At 43.5% G+C, this 17,394-nt stretch overlaps 1 protein-coding gene across 1 annotated transcript in view; it reads right to left on the reverse strand.

Annotated features, from left to right (window-relative positions):
* Positions 1-7,714: 7,714 nt before the first annotated feature.
* The window catches only part of tmtc2b (transmembrane O-mannosyltransferase targeting cadherins 2b), a 105,184-nt gene continuing 95,504 nt past the window's right edge, over positions 7,715-17,394 (reverse strand). The window contains exons 11-12 of the mRNA XM_061721361.1: positions 15,711-15,774; positions 7,715-10,294 (exon numbers count right to left, since the gene is read on the reverse strand). Of these exons, the coding sequence (XP_061577345.1) occupies positions 10,115-10,294; positions 15,711-15,774 (244 nt within the window). The 3' untranslated portion in view covers positions 7,715-10,114. The remainder of the gene's footprint in view (positions 10,295-15,710; positions 15,775-17,394) is intronic.

Consider the following 17,394-nt stretch of genomic DNA (forward strand, 5'->3'; position numbering starts at 1 on the left):
AAAGTTGTTATCAAAACTTTACAGGTTAGTGTCTAAACTGGACGAGTCAGTCTCTCTCCCGATCTCCAAGTGGGAGGCGGATCTCTCTCTGAATACCGACCAGCTTTCTTGGTCACAAATATGCTTAAATACGTTTACTATGACTAAAAACCCAAACTTACAACTTATACAGTATAAAGTTCTTCATAGAATACATTATACTGGACAAAGGATGTTCCAGATGGGCTTTGTCACCTCTAATATCTGTTCACAGTGCACAGAGAACACCCCAGATAATTATATGCATGCTTTATGGTTCTGTACACCGGTACAGAGGTTCTGGAAGGAGATTTGTGAGGATTTATCCACATGGATCGACCACAGAATCCCAGTGTGCCCCACGGTGTGTATATTAGGTCACCTGGGAGACACTCAAATAGATCCTAATTGGACACACCGGGTTCTTACTGCCTTATGTATCGCAAAGAAAACCATTCTAGTAAATTGGAAACAAAAATCCAGTTTATGTATTAACCATTTTAGGAATCTTTTATCAGATCATATTAGTAGTGAGATAATGTCTGCCTCCACTGAACAACACTCGGCTGAATTGCACTCTCTGTGGTCCCCGATTATTGGCCTTGTTACCTAGTGGGGGCGGGGGGGGGGTGATCTCGTAGCCCTTGGGGTTGGGGGTCGGCTTGGGGGGTCTGGGGCGCGGGCCTCTGGTGGCCCCTGGGGGGCGGTGGGTGGGGCCGCGGGGTCCTGTCCCTGGCCGGTGGGGGCCTTGGGGGCCTGTGGGGGGGGGTACCTCATGGCGGTGGGGGGGGTGGCTGGGGAGGGCTCGGGCGGGGGGCGGTGGCTTGGGCGTCTCCGGGCCTCCTGGGGGGGGCTGGGCCGTGGACGTGGGGGTCCCACCCGGAGGGCCCGGTCCTGCCTGGGTGGGGGGTGGCTGTCTGCGCTGGGGGGGCATTGCTGCCTTGGTCCTCCGTCGCTGGGCGGGGGCCAAGTGCCCCTGCGGATGTGGGGACTCCGTGACCCTTGGGGTGTCCGCCGGGGTGGCCTCGGGGGGGGGGTGGGGCCGGGTCCGGAGATCGGGCCTCCCCTGACCGGGGGGTGCACGGGCGGGCGCGGCGGCGGGGTGGCGCCATTCCCAGGTATCTATGTCTTATGTTGTCAGTATGAATGGGAGGATGTTGGACCGTTTCCCCCTCCGTCTGGGGGCTCCGGCGGCTCCGGGGGCGCCCGTGGAGGTACGGTGGGGCCCTGGCCCGGCTCGGGGGGCCGGCCCCCGTCTACTGGATGGCCGGTGGGGGGACGCGGGTGTCTTATCAGGGCCAGCTTTGCTGGTCCTGCCTCCTGGCTTCGGCCTCCGCTCCCCCTCTTGCCCCCCCTACACGATTCATACGCACATAGGCGAAAGGCGGGGGGTCCGGGTCGTGGGGGGCACTGTCCCGCGTGGCCCGGCACTCCCCGCCTCACGGTTTTAACAGCAAATTAGACACTGCACATTCAACACTTTATAAATACACTTGACAAGGACACGTAGTTCGGGAGGGGGGGGGGTCGGTGTCAATCGATACTTGGCCCTCCCTCCTCCCTGTTTTTATGGCATTAATCACATGCACTCAACACAAGGGGCGGGAGGGGGTCCCACATCACCCGCGTTCCCTCACCGGCCTGGGCCTCGGACGGGTGGGTCGGGTTACCCGGGCCTGGCGGGGCCCGCCGTGCAGCCTGGGGTGCCTTCTGGCGGTGCTGGACCCCCCCGGGGAGGGGGAAACGGTGCGTGATTGTATGTCTGTGTCGGTGAGAATGCGGTATGGAAGGGTCCTGCCATGGAGGATTTGAGCCTCCATTGGCAGGACATCAAAAACTTAATAATTTATCAATATTATATTATACAAAGATGGTTATTATTATTATTATTATTATTAGTATTATTATTATTATTATTATGTATAGTATATTATATTATTATTAGTATAGGTATCGGATAGGTGAATGGATGAATGAATGGGATGCCTGGGTCTGGGGCCCTCCGTTGTCGGGCCTGCGCGGGTGTCGCCTTGTTGGGGGGTTCCCTCTCTCCGGGCCCGTCTCCGGTCCCCCCCGCTGCCTCTACGGCGGGGCGCCCCTCTGGTCTTGGAGGGCCACTTTCGTGGGGGACGGGTGCGCCTGCCCGCGTCGGCGGCCGGGGCGGCTCTGTCTCTCCGGGCAGGCTGGCCCCCTGCCGGGTGGGGGTCGTTGGCCTGAAGGGTGAGGGCCTCCTGGCCGCGTGTCCGGCCCGGACCGGGTGGCCGGGGATTGCCTGGGTCGCGGTCCGCCGCCGCGGGATCCCTGGCTGCTTCTTTCCGCGCCGTGGGGGCCCCGCCCGCGGGCCCCCTCGGCCGCCGCCGGGCGGGGGGGGGGCCTCGCAGGCGGTGGGTTGCCTCCCTCCTACTTCTCCCCTCTGTGGGGTTTGCCGGTGGCCTGGGTTCCGGGCTCTTCCTTGTCGGCCTCTGGTCTCGCGGGTGGCGGGGTCGCTCCCCCCCCTCCCCCACTATAGATACACTTCAGGTGGAGCTTTGTTTGGTTTATTTCACACACACACACACACACACACACACACACACACACACACACACACACACACACACACATACACACATATAGTCATTTAGTCACATGCACACACACACACACACACACACACACACACGCATGATCATATACATACACACACACACACATAGACATACACACTGGCTTGTTCACCTGCATGCTGGCTCTCTAGTTTTTGGGTTTAGGTAGCGGTAGCGATAGCTTAGCTCAGACTGCGATCAGATCTCAAGATTTAGGTCGATTGCTGTTCGTGTTTTGGTTGGCTCCGTGCCGGTTTCGTGCTTTGTTTGTGGTTTTTTTGTTGCAGATTTCCAGTGCTTGACGTGTGTCTCCGTGTGTTCCTGCTTCCTGGATTGGCAGCGGATGTCGTCACCCCCCCCCCCCCCCCACCCCCTCCCCCCCCCCCAAAAAAAAAAAAAAAAAAAAAAAAAACACTGGGTTTGTATGTGTATATTTATGTATGTGTACGCATATGTGTGCGTATATATATGTATATATTACATATAGTAATAATGCACATATATACACTTTTGGTTTCTACCGTCATGGTATAATTCAATAATATGTGTGCAGACAAGGTAAAAAAAAAAAAAAAAAAAAAAAAAGAAATGCATAAGATTAAGTAAAAACAGGAGATGAGGGAATGTAAAAAGAAGGAATGCGTGTATAAGATAAAGGACAAAAATCTATCTTTCCTGATGAAAATGCATGTATACAAGAAGGAAAAATACAATGTTGATATTTTTGCTTTTATTTTTAATTATGTCACTTTTGGTCCTCCACAGGTCTCGGCCACTTGCTCCCCGTTACATTGGAACCTTAACTACATCACTGAGCCAGCCTGTTTAAATCTGCTCTATAGAGCAGATCCTCAGTACTTTGTGAGATAATAGCAAACAGTCCTAAAATATCTATTCCATTATGTGCTGGAAAAACACAACACAATGTTCTTTTCCCTCTTTTCTCATTCTGTTAAGTCGATGGGCTCTTTGACTTAGTTTACGAACACTTTGTTGGAATCCTACCAGAAAGAAATCTGATAAATTCAGACAAACACTGTACTTCCAGCATGTTAACATCTATTAGTGAAACCATGTAGCAAAGTGCACTCAATCAGCTCTCCAGTAATACCGTTTCTCAAACGCTGAAGACCTCTGCTATGGCTGTCAGCATGGATCAAATCACCTGGACTCACCTCTCTGTGGGTCAGATGAGTGGATACTTTCTATCGTTCTGATGCACGTCATTCATCTTCTGGAGGCAAAATGATGAGTTCAGAGCTCACATCGACTCTTGCACAACTCCCCTTCAAATATTAGTTCCATGGATTCTTGCAAACACTCCATGTGATGCTCTGAGTGGAAATCCAGCTGTCTGCAGAATAGCCTGTTATTTTGACATTACACTACGGGATCTGTACATCATATATCTCTGGCTGGAACTAATCAATCCTACTGTCTTGATACGCACTGACTGCACCTGCATGCCTTGGCTTCCATGCACACATGTGGCGTGTCCACACCCCTGTATAAGCGACATACATGTCTGCACACAGATTGCACGGTTCCAGCTCGGAGGTTTACTGTTTCTCCCCATCACTGATAGAAGGAAGACAAAGTACATTCTGTCAGCGTAGACATTAAAAAATGGTGCCCATTCCTGATATATGTGGTGTAAGGAGACGTCTTGGATGTGACTGTTCACAGTATTCTGTAAATCCTCAGAGGTGGCCATTGTGGGGAAACAGGGATCTGGGTTGTATCTGTAACTCCTTTTTTATTCTGACATTGAACACCTGCACAAGAGCACACAGCCCACCATGAGAGATCACACGCAGGCAGTAGCCAGTATACAACATGTGGGGATGAAGTCCAAACAGGGAAACCTAATTTTGGAGTGCCTCAGCAGCAATTAATCAGAGCCTATAATGACACTTTGAAGACTCTGTACGAGCTAACACTCGTGAAGGGTGTACTCACACTCGGCAAACTTTACTGTCTCTAAGCATGATTGACCTCAAGAGTCTGGTTCATTTACCTTGAGTAAGTGTCAAGGCTCAAGCCCGGCATAATTACTGGTCTCTGGCATGGATCAGAAAAGGTGTACTGTGTTTGGACACTGTATGGTTGGGCATGCTTTTGGAGGAGGAATTGTTGGCAACTTATGCATGATGTGTTGATGCTGCAGGAACTGGAGTAATACGAGATTTAGGGTGCTTTCACACCTGTACCGTTTCAAGCAGTTGTTCCGATACAGGGAACGTTTCCCCCTCAAGATCGGAACGTTTGGTATATGTGAACACAGCAATCGCGCTCTGAAACGGTACAAAACAAGCGTTCCGAGATCACCTAGGAGAGGTGGTCTCGGCCCGATTCCAATCGAGACCTGAAATGGTTCATTTTTTTTATTTGTAGTGAGAACATAATCCACAGAGCAACCAACACAACTCCATTCATTCATGTGTATGTGCTGCCGCGGCGCAAGGAGAGGAGTCGGTCCAGCCTCCACCAACTCCTCTCCTATTGGACGTGCGAGATGTCTTCCCAGCACGGCACAAATTAAACTTTGTTTGAAATTAAACAATGTTCAATTCGGGCAGGGTTTGCGCAGCGCAAACCCGGCTGCAGCAGGCGCCCTCTCGCCCGCAGCCGGGCTCCGCTCTGCGCCGAGCGCACATAAATGAATGGGTAAAGCCTGATTTATGGTTCCGCGTTAAATCGACGCAGAGCCTACGCCGTACTCTATGCCGTAGGCTCTGCGTTGGTGTAACGCGGAACCATAAATCAGCCAAAGCCAACGGCTGCTGTCTGTGCTGCGCTGAAAGGGGCGTGTTGTTTATCCCGGGGTACGGAAGAGGAAACTCCTTCCGCGTTCATTTGACCAATCAGAGAACAGTTGGTTTGCGCATGGAATTTGTTATCAGTTTTGAAACGGTACAGACGCTTGCATTGTGAACACAAACCCCACGAATGAGAAACGGAACAACTGTATCGATTCAGCCCCTGAATCGGAACAAAACAAACGGGCCACAGGTGTGAAAGCACCCTTATGCTCCTTTGATGACACAACGATATGTCTGCTAACATTGTAACCACACCACTGAGCCTGGGCAATGGTACGCTACAACTGTGCTAGTAGAGTGCACCATACAGATTTGTGGATTCTTATCAGCAACTTCAGCATCAGACTTCTCACAGAATGTTTTGTTCAAACATATATTACACTTATCAGAATTATAGTGCTGAAGCTAAAAGATAAATATGGTGTACCGTGCTGTTAGACTAGACTGCTATATTCAGTGATAATATCAAACCCAGTCCTGTCAAGCGTTATTACCAACTGTCTTTGGAACTTGAAAGCAAAGCCACTGACAGTGTCTCTTTTGTTTGACTTCATGTAATGTATTGAGGATCCAATAATTGAAAGGCTGAAAGGATCTTTCTAAAGAGAGCTTTTCATCATGATTGACTTGGTATTTTTTGTATTACAATGAATGCAGGCGGTAATATCTTAAAGCATTAATATCCTTTTCCCTTTTGTCTGACTTTTCTACATTGTGATAAATTATCTTCTTAGACGTGACTGGAGGCTTAAATACACGTTGTACAATTCCAATGCACAAAAGACTTGTCTTCAGGGTGCTGTGAACATTTACTTCTGGAGACTTTTCTCTAACATTTGTTCTCCATGATGACACAGGCGGCCGAGTTTCCATGTAACGTCAACTTCTCCAGGCAGAGTGGGTTTACAAAAGGAAGCGCTGCTGCCATCATATTAAAATCAGGTATTTATGCCTATTTTTCAAAGTTTTCCATCCACGAGGGTCAGCTAGTTCTTCTTTTAAAAGGCAGTGATATGTCTGTAAACTGACTTGAACCGGGTAGGGAACACTGCAGTGTACCATAATGCCGAAGAAATACAATTTCCTTCCTTTTTTAGACATCAAAACACTTCAATAACTCGATGCAGAGTCCCTATCTGAGGCAGGAGCTTCATCTTAATGCCTCTTCTATCAAACAATAACAATGGGTATTGAGTCCAGAGGAACGGACTTCTCAGCATCACGCACAGTCTAAAGAAGCCGCTCGGTTGTTGTGAGCTCTCTGGCTCAGGCGCTGGAGATCAACGTAATGATAGCTCATCAGCGCATACCACAAAATATTTGCTTGATAGCAGCGGGCAGATTTTCCAGATCAGAGCATAATGAGATAAATTCCTTTCTCCTAGTTTCAAGTGTGTTGGAGCAGACAAGGTTAAAGCACAAAGAAGCCTGAAAGACAGGCATTCTTGGTTTTCTTAAATGTTGGATGGAGGTAAAGAAGGTTTCATCCAAAGCCATGCTAGACAATTAAATAAAGTTTAATGGATGAATACGTTTCTGTTGTGGGGAAGTTACACCACAAAGTAGTTATAGTAGTTTAGTTTTATCTTAATTAAAAAAAAAAAAAGACCAGATAATAAGGCACAATTTAATTTTGTATAGCGAGACATCAAAGTGCACTGTATGGGAAGCGTGACTCCACAACCGAACAAACCAAAAAGATTCATTGTTTGCTGAAATGAAGCGAGATGCACCTGTGTTATGAGAAGAGGAGACGAAGCGGACGAGACAGAGAAGCAGCATCTGCGCATTCCAGTCCAACACGGAGCGCCGGGCACCATGGTGGGTCAGACCATGGGAGCAGACCTTCCGAGCAGACATGTGAGAAACATCACAAGGCAGACTGCTTCGTTCGCAGGGATGGGCCTTTTGCTTGTCAGCGGGGTATGATTTGGGGGGTTGGTAGGAGACACACCAGCCATATGTACGCACCGCGCTACCCCTTCCATATGGGAATATTTACACCTCCTCTTTGTTGTTCAAGGATCAAAGCAGAGGAGATTCATTTGAGTTGATTTTATGACACAGTTTAGCTAATTTGCAGGGGGGTGACAACTTGAAATACCCTGTAAAGGTTCCTTGGCGGCTTTTAAAACCACCCCATTAAGTCTAAAATCCACAGCAGTTGAGAGAAAATCTTACTTGGAGGTGTTCCTCCCATTTCAGTACACTTTGTGTGTTTAAAATTTCCATGATATGTATAAGTAAATATGTGATCAATATCAAAATGATATACACGTGAGCCCAAAAGAGAAGAACACCATAGATTTATTGTGAAAAAAAAAGAAAAAAAGCAACATTGGGAAGAAAAAAAGTGTCTATTCTGGCACATTTTTCAGTTTTTATATTACAAAAAGGAGAAAAGGGCTACAAATCTTGATAATTTATACAAATACAACAACTTTCAAAAATACATTTTAATTTAGTAAACGCTCCATGAACAAATTTCTACGATAACCCACTGCTTGAGATCCCTGAGCAGACACACAGTGAAACACTTTATTTTTTTTAAACCTTCCCTCAAGCAATCACAAATATGTGTTTTTTTCATAAACACTTTCTTTTTTTATATCTATGAATATATATACACACACAATGAATCAGTATGTTTTGACTGTATGTGTGAAGCATTGGGTAAGAAATGAGAACTGTGATAACTCACTTAAAGCAGCAAAAAAGAATTATTAAGATTATCATTTTCCTTCAAAACATTAGTTTCAGTTTCAGTTGAAGGGATATTTGATCACTTTCAGGAAGAATTGTCCAGTTTCTGCAGTTTTCCATCCCTACTATCAACAAAAACCTTCGTAAGTGACGGACTAAAATGACGAAGCTTTCTCGCAGACCTACAGTTGACATCATTGCAAAAGTTGACTATGATATTCAGACAGTAGTGATGGAAGAGAAAGAGTAAGTGTTGATGTTGTGAAAGCAACATAACCTTCATGCCCACAGGGGAAGCCTCTAAACTAAAAACTGGAGATGTTCCTTTGTGCTGCTTTAACATTTCCCATCATACTTAACAAAACAGTGGTGACAGCATTATAAGTGCAGCAAGTCACACGTTTCAAAATCTTCGCCCTCCATTTCAGATTTAACACATTTGTTGTTGAAGATCTCACTCAGTGATGACCACAAAAGTATAACTAACAACATCTAACTTCCTTCATTTCATATGCAAAAACACAGTTCCAGCTGGTTCTGTTGCTAGGCAACACAGAGCGATCATTTTACTATGCGATAAAAAAAAAAAGACAAAGATACACAGGGAGGACTGTGGCCGACAACAAACAAAAATAGTGTACTAGCGCTAATCTTCGGGAAGGTGCCGTTTCACTTACTGTTTGTTGACAACAATAAACAATTTGATGTTAAATGCACAAAATATGTACAAAATAATGTTTTAACAGTACTGGAAATGTGTTATCAAACCAAAGTTGTTCAGTAACTGAGCCCTCAGTTTACTTCTGGCTACTCTTCCACTTCTTACTATACATGTTGCAGGTATATATTAGGATTCATTTATAGAAACACAATGACAAAGCTTTATTCAAAGGCATTAAAACATTTCCCTCCAATGCACTGCGACTGTGCGTTGCCCTCTGATGAGAAGTTGTGCATCAGCATAACTTTTGTATTTGACTAGAATGACTCATCTGGTGCAACTCAGCACACACCTCCCAGTGAGAGCTCAGGGAAGTGGGAAGGCTGTGTATCTAAACACTGAGATATCTGGCTTGTTTTTTATTATTGTCACAAAAGAGGCTTTTTGCTCCATTTATTCCCAGTTCTCACTGGACAAAAAAAGGTTATCATGTCCTCTTAAGCAAAATCAGAAAATGTAGTGATTTAAGATTTTAGGTCTTTTTTTTTTTTTTTTAAATGTCTGATATAACATGCTGTATCTGGTAAAAGTCTGCCTTTCAGGAGCTTTTATAGGCGTTTTCTTCCAAAATGGCTAACAAATTAAATTCCCTTTTCAACTTCACACTGAATATCAGGTCATCTGCTACAAACGCTTTTTAATAATGCTACAAATTTTCATAACTTCATTATGAAGTGTGTGAGATCTCAAGAGCAAATACAAGTGACCCATCGTGGATGTGAAACAATGAACGGATGGGAAATTTAAGTGATATGCTGTAAACACAATGATTTATCTGCAGATTTTAGATGGCATTCATTCTTCATCTGATCATCTTTCCTTCATTTTCAAGATGGAATAGCGAGCTACACCAAGAACTGATAAAAACTTTCAATGAAGCACTCAAGAGTCTTGTTCTTCACCCTTTTCATTATATCCCACACTGCTGTAAGGATGTACCTGTGGTCTTACTTCAAGTGCTCTACAAGAAAAATAAAAAGGATTTTGCGAGTGCAGTGATTCTGAAAAAAGTTCTTAGAGTCTAAATACCACGTAGCGCCTGCCTAAGTGTAAGCAATATTGAAGAAAGCCGCTGGCCTGAGGTGTTTGCAGAGCTCAGAAGTCATGAGGAGGGTTGTGCGGTACAGTCACGGCCTCGCTGCGCAAACATCCTCCCTCAGCGTCTTCCACCTCTCGTGGGTGTGAGGAGGGAATCAGGAGCGCGGAGGCTATCGCTTCCCTCGGGGTCTGGCGTACAGATGGCAGAGTAGGCGAGCTGGGAGAAGTCAGGGGCTGGTGGTCTTCAGGCCCTGCTTCTCCATGATGTTCCACAGCTTACGCAGATTTGACTGGGTGATGGAGTCATCTGGTTTCAGCTGGAGTGCTCGGAGGTAATTGGCTTCGGCTTCTAGCAGTTTCCCATTGAGGTGGAGGATTGCTCCGAGGTTCATCAAGGCGGCAGGGTACTGGGGGGAAAAAGAGAAGATCATTTTAAGACATAATTAGTTTAAAAACCCTCGACTCCAAGCTGTTTTCAAGTTGTGATGCAAAGAGCGAGTCACTGTTCTGCTCGAGAATAACGAAGCCAAAAGTAATTCCCTGTTGTTGTAAAGTCGGCACAGTGTGTATTTAAAAAAAAAAAAAAGTGATTCAGCTGCCTGGGAAAGCACACGAGACTGTTGGTATTCACATAATTATAATTTACGGACTAAATATGGTCTTTTTAAGAGTGCAGACTTAATTCAATTAAAAATTCAAATTTAAACTCCCACATTAGGGTGCTGATGAATAATTCATTCAATCTTATTCTCAATTTGTGGGTATGCATAATGTAAAAGGAATTTGACTTGAAGTCTTTGATACCAGAAAGCACATGCAGTGAATTAAGCTCCAAACAGACTTGATGCCGTTTCTGAAATATTAAGCTCCGGTTACTTTAATTTAAGGAAAAACGTCACAGTTGATGACTACAAAAAAGGAATAACTGCAAAAGAGCTCTGGGTCGTCACATGAGGCTGTAGCGCAGCCGCTGAGAGCGTTTCAGTTGTTCCTCGTCAGATCACCCAGAGCGTGTTTGGAGTTCAGTAACCAAGCTGCCTTGCATGTCGCCGTGTCTGGTCTGTGGCCACAGATGTCAGAGAGAGCAAACGCCACTTTGAAGTGGGTCTAGAATAATATGATGTTTATTCCTGCTGGTGCCAAGGGGCGAAATCATCATCAGCGCACTGGATGAGTCATGAAGACATAAGTACAGGAAAAGTGTCTGGGGTGCAATCTTGCCGAGACCATGAAGTATGCAAGGCCATGGGAGGGGCCACATCTGATCACAATTTTGGTTTTTAAATGTGGAAGAAAAACCCTAATCCTGTAGGGAAGCTACTATTTTATTGCTGAAGACTATTGTCATTTCCAAAACCGTAATTCATAGAGAACCAGCAATGTTCACATAAAACCAATAGAAAAATCATCTGTTCGTGACAATTTCCTGTAATTATCCAAAAAGTGACACATGATTAAAGGATTTCAGAGATAATTAATGTGTTGTGGCCCAGACTAACAATTTCCTCCTCATGTCATAGAAATTAATCATGGATACATCTTCGAGAATTGTGAGAACTAAAAACAATGAAAGCAGAATAAAAATATAGTGGAATATGAGAAATGATCTCATTCAGTTAATCTTTACCAGGGACCCACATTAAATTAGCATTAAAAGACTAAGATGAATCTCAGCACTTTAGTAAATGAAGTTTATTTTTTTGCATTTGAAAGGTCAACTTATTGTACCAGTGCAGATAAGTCACCAACCAGCAGATATCTAACTCTGTAGACTGTTTTACTGTAACCGTCCCCTCTTCCCAAGTGCTCCACCCAGGGCTTTAACAAAAACTTAAAAAATATTTCTGATTTTCCATGCCAGTGTGGAATGAGTGATGCTCCATGCATGCAAAACTAAATAGGAACAACATGTCCAGTATTGGTGCTTTTCTCACGCACGGCAACGCTGATAAGTAAGTCAAGGAAACTGTGGCGTAACCCTGCTATCCTTTGGAGAAGAGCCATTTCTTCAACTCGTATAAAAGATGCAACAGATGATTTCCCCAAAGTAAGGGCGAGCACGGCCAAAGGTTTTACTGTTTCCCACACACTGAATGTGCATTTTTAAAGATTACATTTAAAGGATTACATTTACCATTCTTTTTTTTTTTTTTTTTTTACAAATATTTCACATCTCATAAGCAGTCACAGTTGTTGAATTTAATGGCCGAAGTCACAGTGAGGCTGTTTTTGCTATGAATAACCTTCCGTTTGACCTCATCGTTTCAGTTGGACCACAAAATAACGCCGGGGATCAATCTGCAAGCAAGATCGCTTCTCCCAGTCAGAAAATTACGGGGGAAAATAGAACTATTTATCCATATGGTCATAGTTTAAAGTGAGTGAGAGAAGGCCACACGGGAAAACTGATTTGTAGGTTACAAATAGGTGAATGCTGAAAACAACAGTTGTAATACCCTTGTGGAAAGTTTAGTGAAGAGTGTGTTTGTGCCAGATGCACAAACGGGACATCTGCACCAAAACAACAAAGAAAAACATACATCACCAAAGATATAATTAGCAAATGGTCTGCAACCCAAAGTGTCTTTTGAACATGCATAAAGCACGTAAAGCACTGTGTATCTGCGTGTGAAGTCTATATCATGTATCCCTTTGTGTCTACAGATGAGCATATTGAGGTTTCCTCATCTGGGATGGATGTTCTGGCATTGTTTGAAAAACTTTGATGGGACTTTAAGAGGAGAATACGTATTTAGAGATCCTTTGATTTTCTGGCATCAGATGATAGGTGGCTAATGAGTCCCTTTAGATTTCTACGGTCTATCAACCAAGTTCACTCTGTATATCTTCACATCTTTCCTGATAATAAGGCTCCCAGATCCAAAGTACAGTAAAGACTACCCATTAATTAACAGCAAATAAAGTAGGGGTTGCCTGGTCGTACCCAGTGCCAACAGATGCTTTCAACGTGCTATTCATGCACTTTTTGACCCTCTGCTTTTTTTTATATCAGTGGAACATCCATGGCTCAAAAATTCAGAGTCAGTAAAGTTTTGATTCTTTTTTGTTGTTGTTTTCAGTTGTGGTGCAAACTATGCTTTCATCTGTTGCTAAATAGGGAAATGTGTATCCGTTCTGGGCAAAACAATGAGAGTAGAAACATAGCCTGAGCACATGCTTATCATCATCATCATCATCATCATCATCATCATCATCATCATCAATGATTGAGATTTATCCCCCAAAATTTGTAGGATTACTCTTTGTTTCCTTGTAAACTCATGCTTTGTTTCTTCCTTGTGTTGACAGTTTGATTCTCTCTTTAGATCAGGGTAATGCAGTAAACGTGTGACAGGACACGCCTCAAGGAAAGGCTGTAGAAGGCGAGGAAGAACAAACATCAGTGCTGATCACATGAAAAGGGTTTTCAGGAATACGTGTTTAAACTGATATTTGCTGGACAGATGAGTCAAACTTGATCCATGCGTGAAGCTGAAATGCAGGAAACAGGCAGACTCTGAAATATTTCCGTGATCCCCAGGGTTTATACTGATGATCACGATAATTATGACTGGCTGTGTAGAAAATCTCATTCTGGGGAAGAATCGTTTCCTCAACTTTGGACAAATGATCAGTTCCTGCATTCAAATCTACCCTGTAGGCCAAAGCTTGTTCTCTACTACCTTTCTACTGTTTACCTTAAATATCTGAGACTTTTTTGATTTATACCCCTGCATTCCTCCGTATACTTGAAACCCTTTGCAGAAAGCTGCCCTGTCAAAAGCCTTTATTTATTTATCTTTTTCTCATTTCCTGCTGCTTTGAAACCTCTCTCACTGTCCTCCCTTGCCAAAAGGGGCATGGAAGAGAGAGTGAGTCTGTAAAACAAAATATACCATATTAACTGTAAGCATTTGATGGGAGTGGCCTGAATGTGATGATATAAGGATTCAAGGGGGGAAACAAAATCAAATATCAATGAATGAAAAGAGAAACATTCAAAGGAGACGGATTGCAGAAAATGACCAATTCTAAGCAATAATCTGACAGGATTAAGCTCGTACAGAAATAGCGACTTGGACAGACTAAGGACTACATCCTTGAATGAAGACAATGCTCCTCTTTGTCAGTCACTCCGAGCAGACATATGTGTTTAATATAAAGCCGCAGTGCTTGTGGAGAGAGAAGATTCAAGGTGCAGTAAACCATGAAATGACAAATGAAAACAGACAAGGATGCATGGCTTAAATCGGGTTACATTGAAGAGAATGAAGGCTAATACCGGGGAAGATAGTGGAAGATGCTCGACTACACAACTTCCAATCAGAAGTAGGGATGATATGGAAACAAAAGACAATATCAACACAAGACATTTCATGTTTTCTTCTTGTCAACTTTGCATTTTAGACTCGCAGCACGTTACAACAACAGCTATTTGCCAGACTGATTTCAGCAACAAGTCCAAAGCCCAGCATCTTTGGAGCTATGAAGTACATATGAGATATACATCAGTGGCCTTGACAGAAGTCATTTATACCACTGTGAGCGTTAACGCAGAAGGGTGCCTCCTGCCTTAAAGAAAACATCTCTCTCAAAATAAAAACAAAACAAAAAAGTAACTGAAACACTTAATTTCTTAATATCCTCTAAAAAGCTTTTTTTTAATGATGTGAAAAGGAAAGATAACTTTACAAAGTGGTAAAATCTCTACCGTTCTTCCATTTTGACTGCGTTGCAGGCCTGAAATTCAGAAATGGATGTATATTAACACATTAAAATAAAGTTGATGAGGAAAAAAACTGTTTTTTTGGATTGATACTGTCTGCAAAGACATAAAAGTCCAAGTTAATGTTTGAGTTACTTTTTTTTTTCTATTATTCCAACTTTTCTAGATATGGGGTTATAATTTTACTTACTGCTAGAAACAGTGATGTCAGCGTGACACTCCACAATCCAGGCCTGAAACTGAAATTTGAGCAACACAGACACTCTAGATTTCACAAATGAGGAATATAAATTTTACTTCCATTACACCGTTTCTATAAAACCTTGAGTAAAAAGTGGATACGAACAGATGCAGTGATTTGCAAATGATCAGAGACTACTTAGCGGGGAAAATTCCCACAAACCACTTTAAACCCTGTGACTGTTTCAATATTGATGTATTCATCTGCACTACAGAAACAGGAAAAATTATCTTCCATCTGGGTCTAATTAAATGTTAAAAATACACAATGCTTCAGCAAAAATGGAATACTACATTGACACAAGTCCAATCCCATGTTGTACTCCGGTTTCTGTTTGTCATTGTTTGCATATATTGTACCAGGGGTTTTTGAGCATGCAAAGTTAAACCATAACCTCTGTCAGGATATATTTGATCATTAATCTAAAACTGCTCCTTTTTAATCAAGGCACAGGAACAAACAAGGTGACCACATGCCAAACATATCCCCCTCCCCTCCGTGGCCCTTGTTTAAACAACTTGACCCAAGTTGTCAGAGCTCTTGAAGACTGGACCCTATTCATTTCCAGGATGTCACGATGCCCTGAATGAGTGTTATCATCATTATTCTTTCCAATCTGCTTACGCTGGCCTCTCCTTTGAAGTTGTTGATGGATATTGCACAAGAAAAACCTCTGAGCTCAGTTAAAAAACAAACAACAAACCTCTAACAGCACAATATTCTGAGCTGCAGCGACAATGAAGGCTGTTGTGAGAATGCAGAGCAGCCAGGAATGACACTGGAGAGCCACCCAGACTGTGATTACCATCAGAGCAGACCGTAATGGGCATGAATAGTTAGTCATGGTTTTACTCACGTTGGGTCTCAGGCTTGCTGCTTGTCCGTAATACTTCTCGGCTGCGTCGTTTAGGTTGGCTTGTCTGAAAATGGAAAGCAGTGAGAGGTAATCATTACTCACTTTTATTGCTCCTGGCTCTGGATTAGTCCTTGAACCCTGTGTGTTTACAGGTGTTCAGGGGTCAGTGAGAAAATAACATGGGTGAACGGCATAAAGGATGTTAAAAGCCTGTCCAATCGCCTGTAGTTTGCTTGTTTGACTGCAGTTTTTACGTGATAACGTCTGAGAGAATCAGTGCAAAACAAGATCTTCTCTGTCATAACTGAACCTTGAAGTCAAGACATTTTGTTCCATGGATTCATGAAGGAGATCAAGATGGCAAATGTTCACTGTACATTAAGGTTCAGGGAACGCTGATTCCGAGTTTGAATCAATACAGAGACAGAGGAGATGTGCAAAAGCAGAGGAAACGCATAGACCTCCAAAATGACACTAATTTTAGCTCAGAATGTCCTCCTACTCGGAGGTGAATTAGCTTTTATGACCCTGTCAGAGATTTACTCTAGTTCGGTGTCTTGCACGGCCCCCCATCATGTTCATTTCTGTGATTGCTTTATTGAGTCTCACAGTCTCCCCTGCCATGATGTCCTGGATCGCTCCGTGAACCAGCAGCATCGCTATTCATATCTGACAGAGTTCTGTAAAGCGGCACGCAGTCGTCACAAGAGACGACCAGGGCAGGAATTCAAAGTTAATGTAGATGGTTTTTGTCAATATTAGAGATGAGACTGTGAGACCTCACTTTTACACTTTTATTGTTCCTGTTCTCAACATTGAGCATTATTGCCTGGAACAAAAATATGAAGTACTTCAGGGCATACAGCATGGTGTGCTATGCACCTTTTCAACCTATGTATGTTCCCGTATCCACTAACCTGCAGCTCCTCAATCACCAAACACTTCCCTTTATTAAAAGAACACGCCAGAGTTGAAACAAACCTTGATCCATTGACAGATGGTAAGGAGTGTAAATTCTCGTTAACAACCAAGACGACATGAATGGAACCACTTTCAAAATAGAACACAATATGTGTTGGCAGCAAAATGGCAGCGGAGCTGAGTCAAAAGAAATAGCTATTTTAGGCCTCTGGCATAACTCAAAAATGTCATTTCTACTAAAGTGACAGTGTGGAGTATGGACTGGCAAACTGAGGTAATTTCAACTTTGTACAGGTATGTGTACTAAAAGTGCATCTCGGTCCAGTAATATGAAATAGACATCTAATAATTGACCGAGGATTGTTTTAACATCAGGATGTTCCTTTAACGCTCTTGTGTGCCAAATATTACCTGTATGAGCCACAGCTTCTGGCTTTTCACTGATGGTAACAATTGTATAAGTGCAAATAATTCAACTTTGACAAAGTCAAGGACAGAGTCAACAATGGCAGGCTGTGTAACCTCTTCAGCCGTGATGATCAAAGGGAACTAGATCTTTGAGACCAGTGTTTCATTTAGACTGTCAGAGACTATTACGAGATCGTCATCTGTACGTTTCCAGATCAAAGTCACGCTAACCCCAGCACACTCACAACACTCGCGTCTGGTTGGAAAGCACTGGCTTTTCAGATCCAAGTGTTTGATTCAAAGTTTGATATTTTTGACATATAAAATGGTAAAAAATTTTATCAACTTAATATAA

Source organism: Cololabis saira, chromosome 5 (genome assembly GCF_033807715.1).
Source record: "Cololabis saira isolate AMF1-May2022 chromosome 5, fColSai1.1, whole genome shotgun sequence".
Classification (NCBI taxonomy): Eukaryota; Metazoa; Chordata; class Actinopteri; order Beloniformes; family Belonidae; genus Cololabis; species Cololabis saira.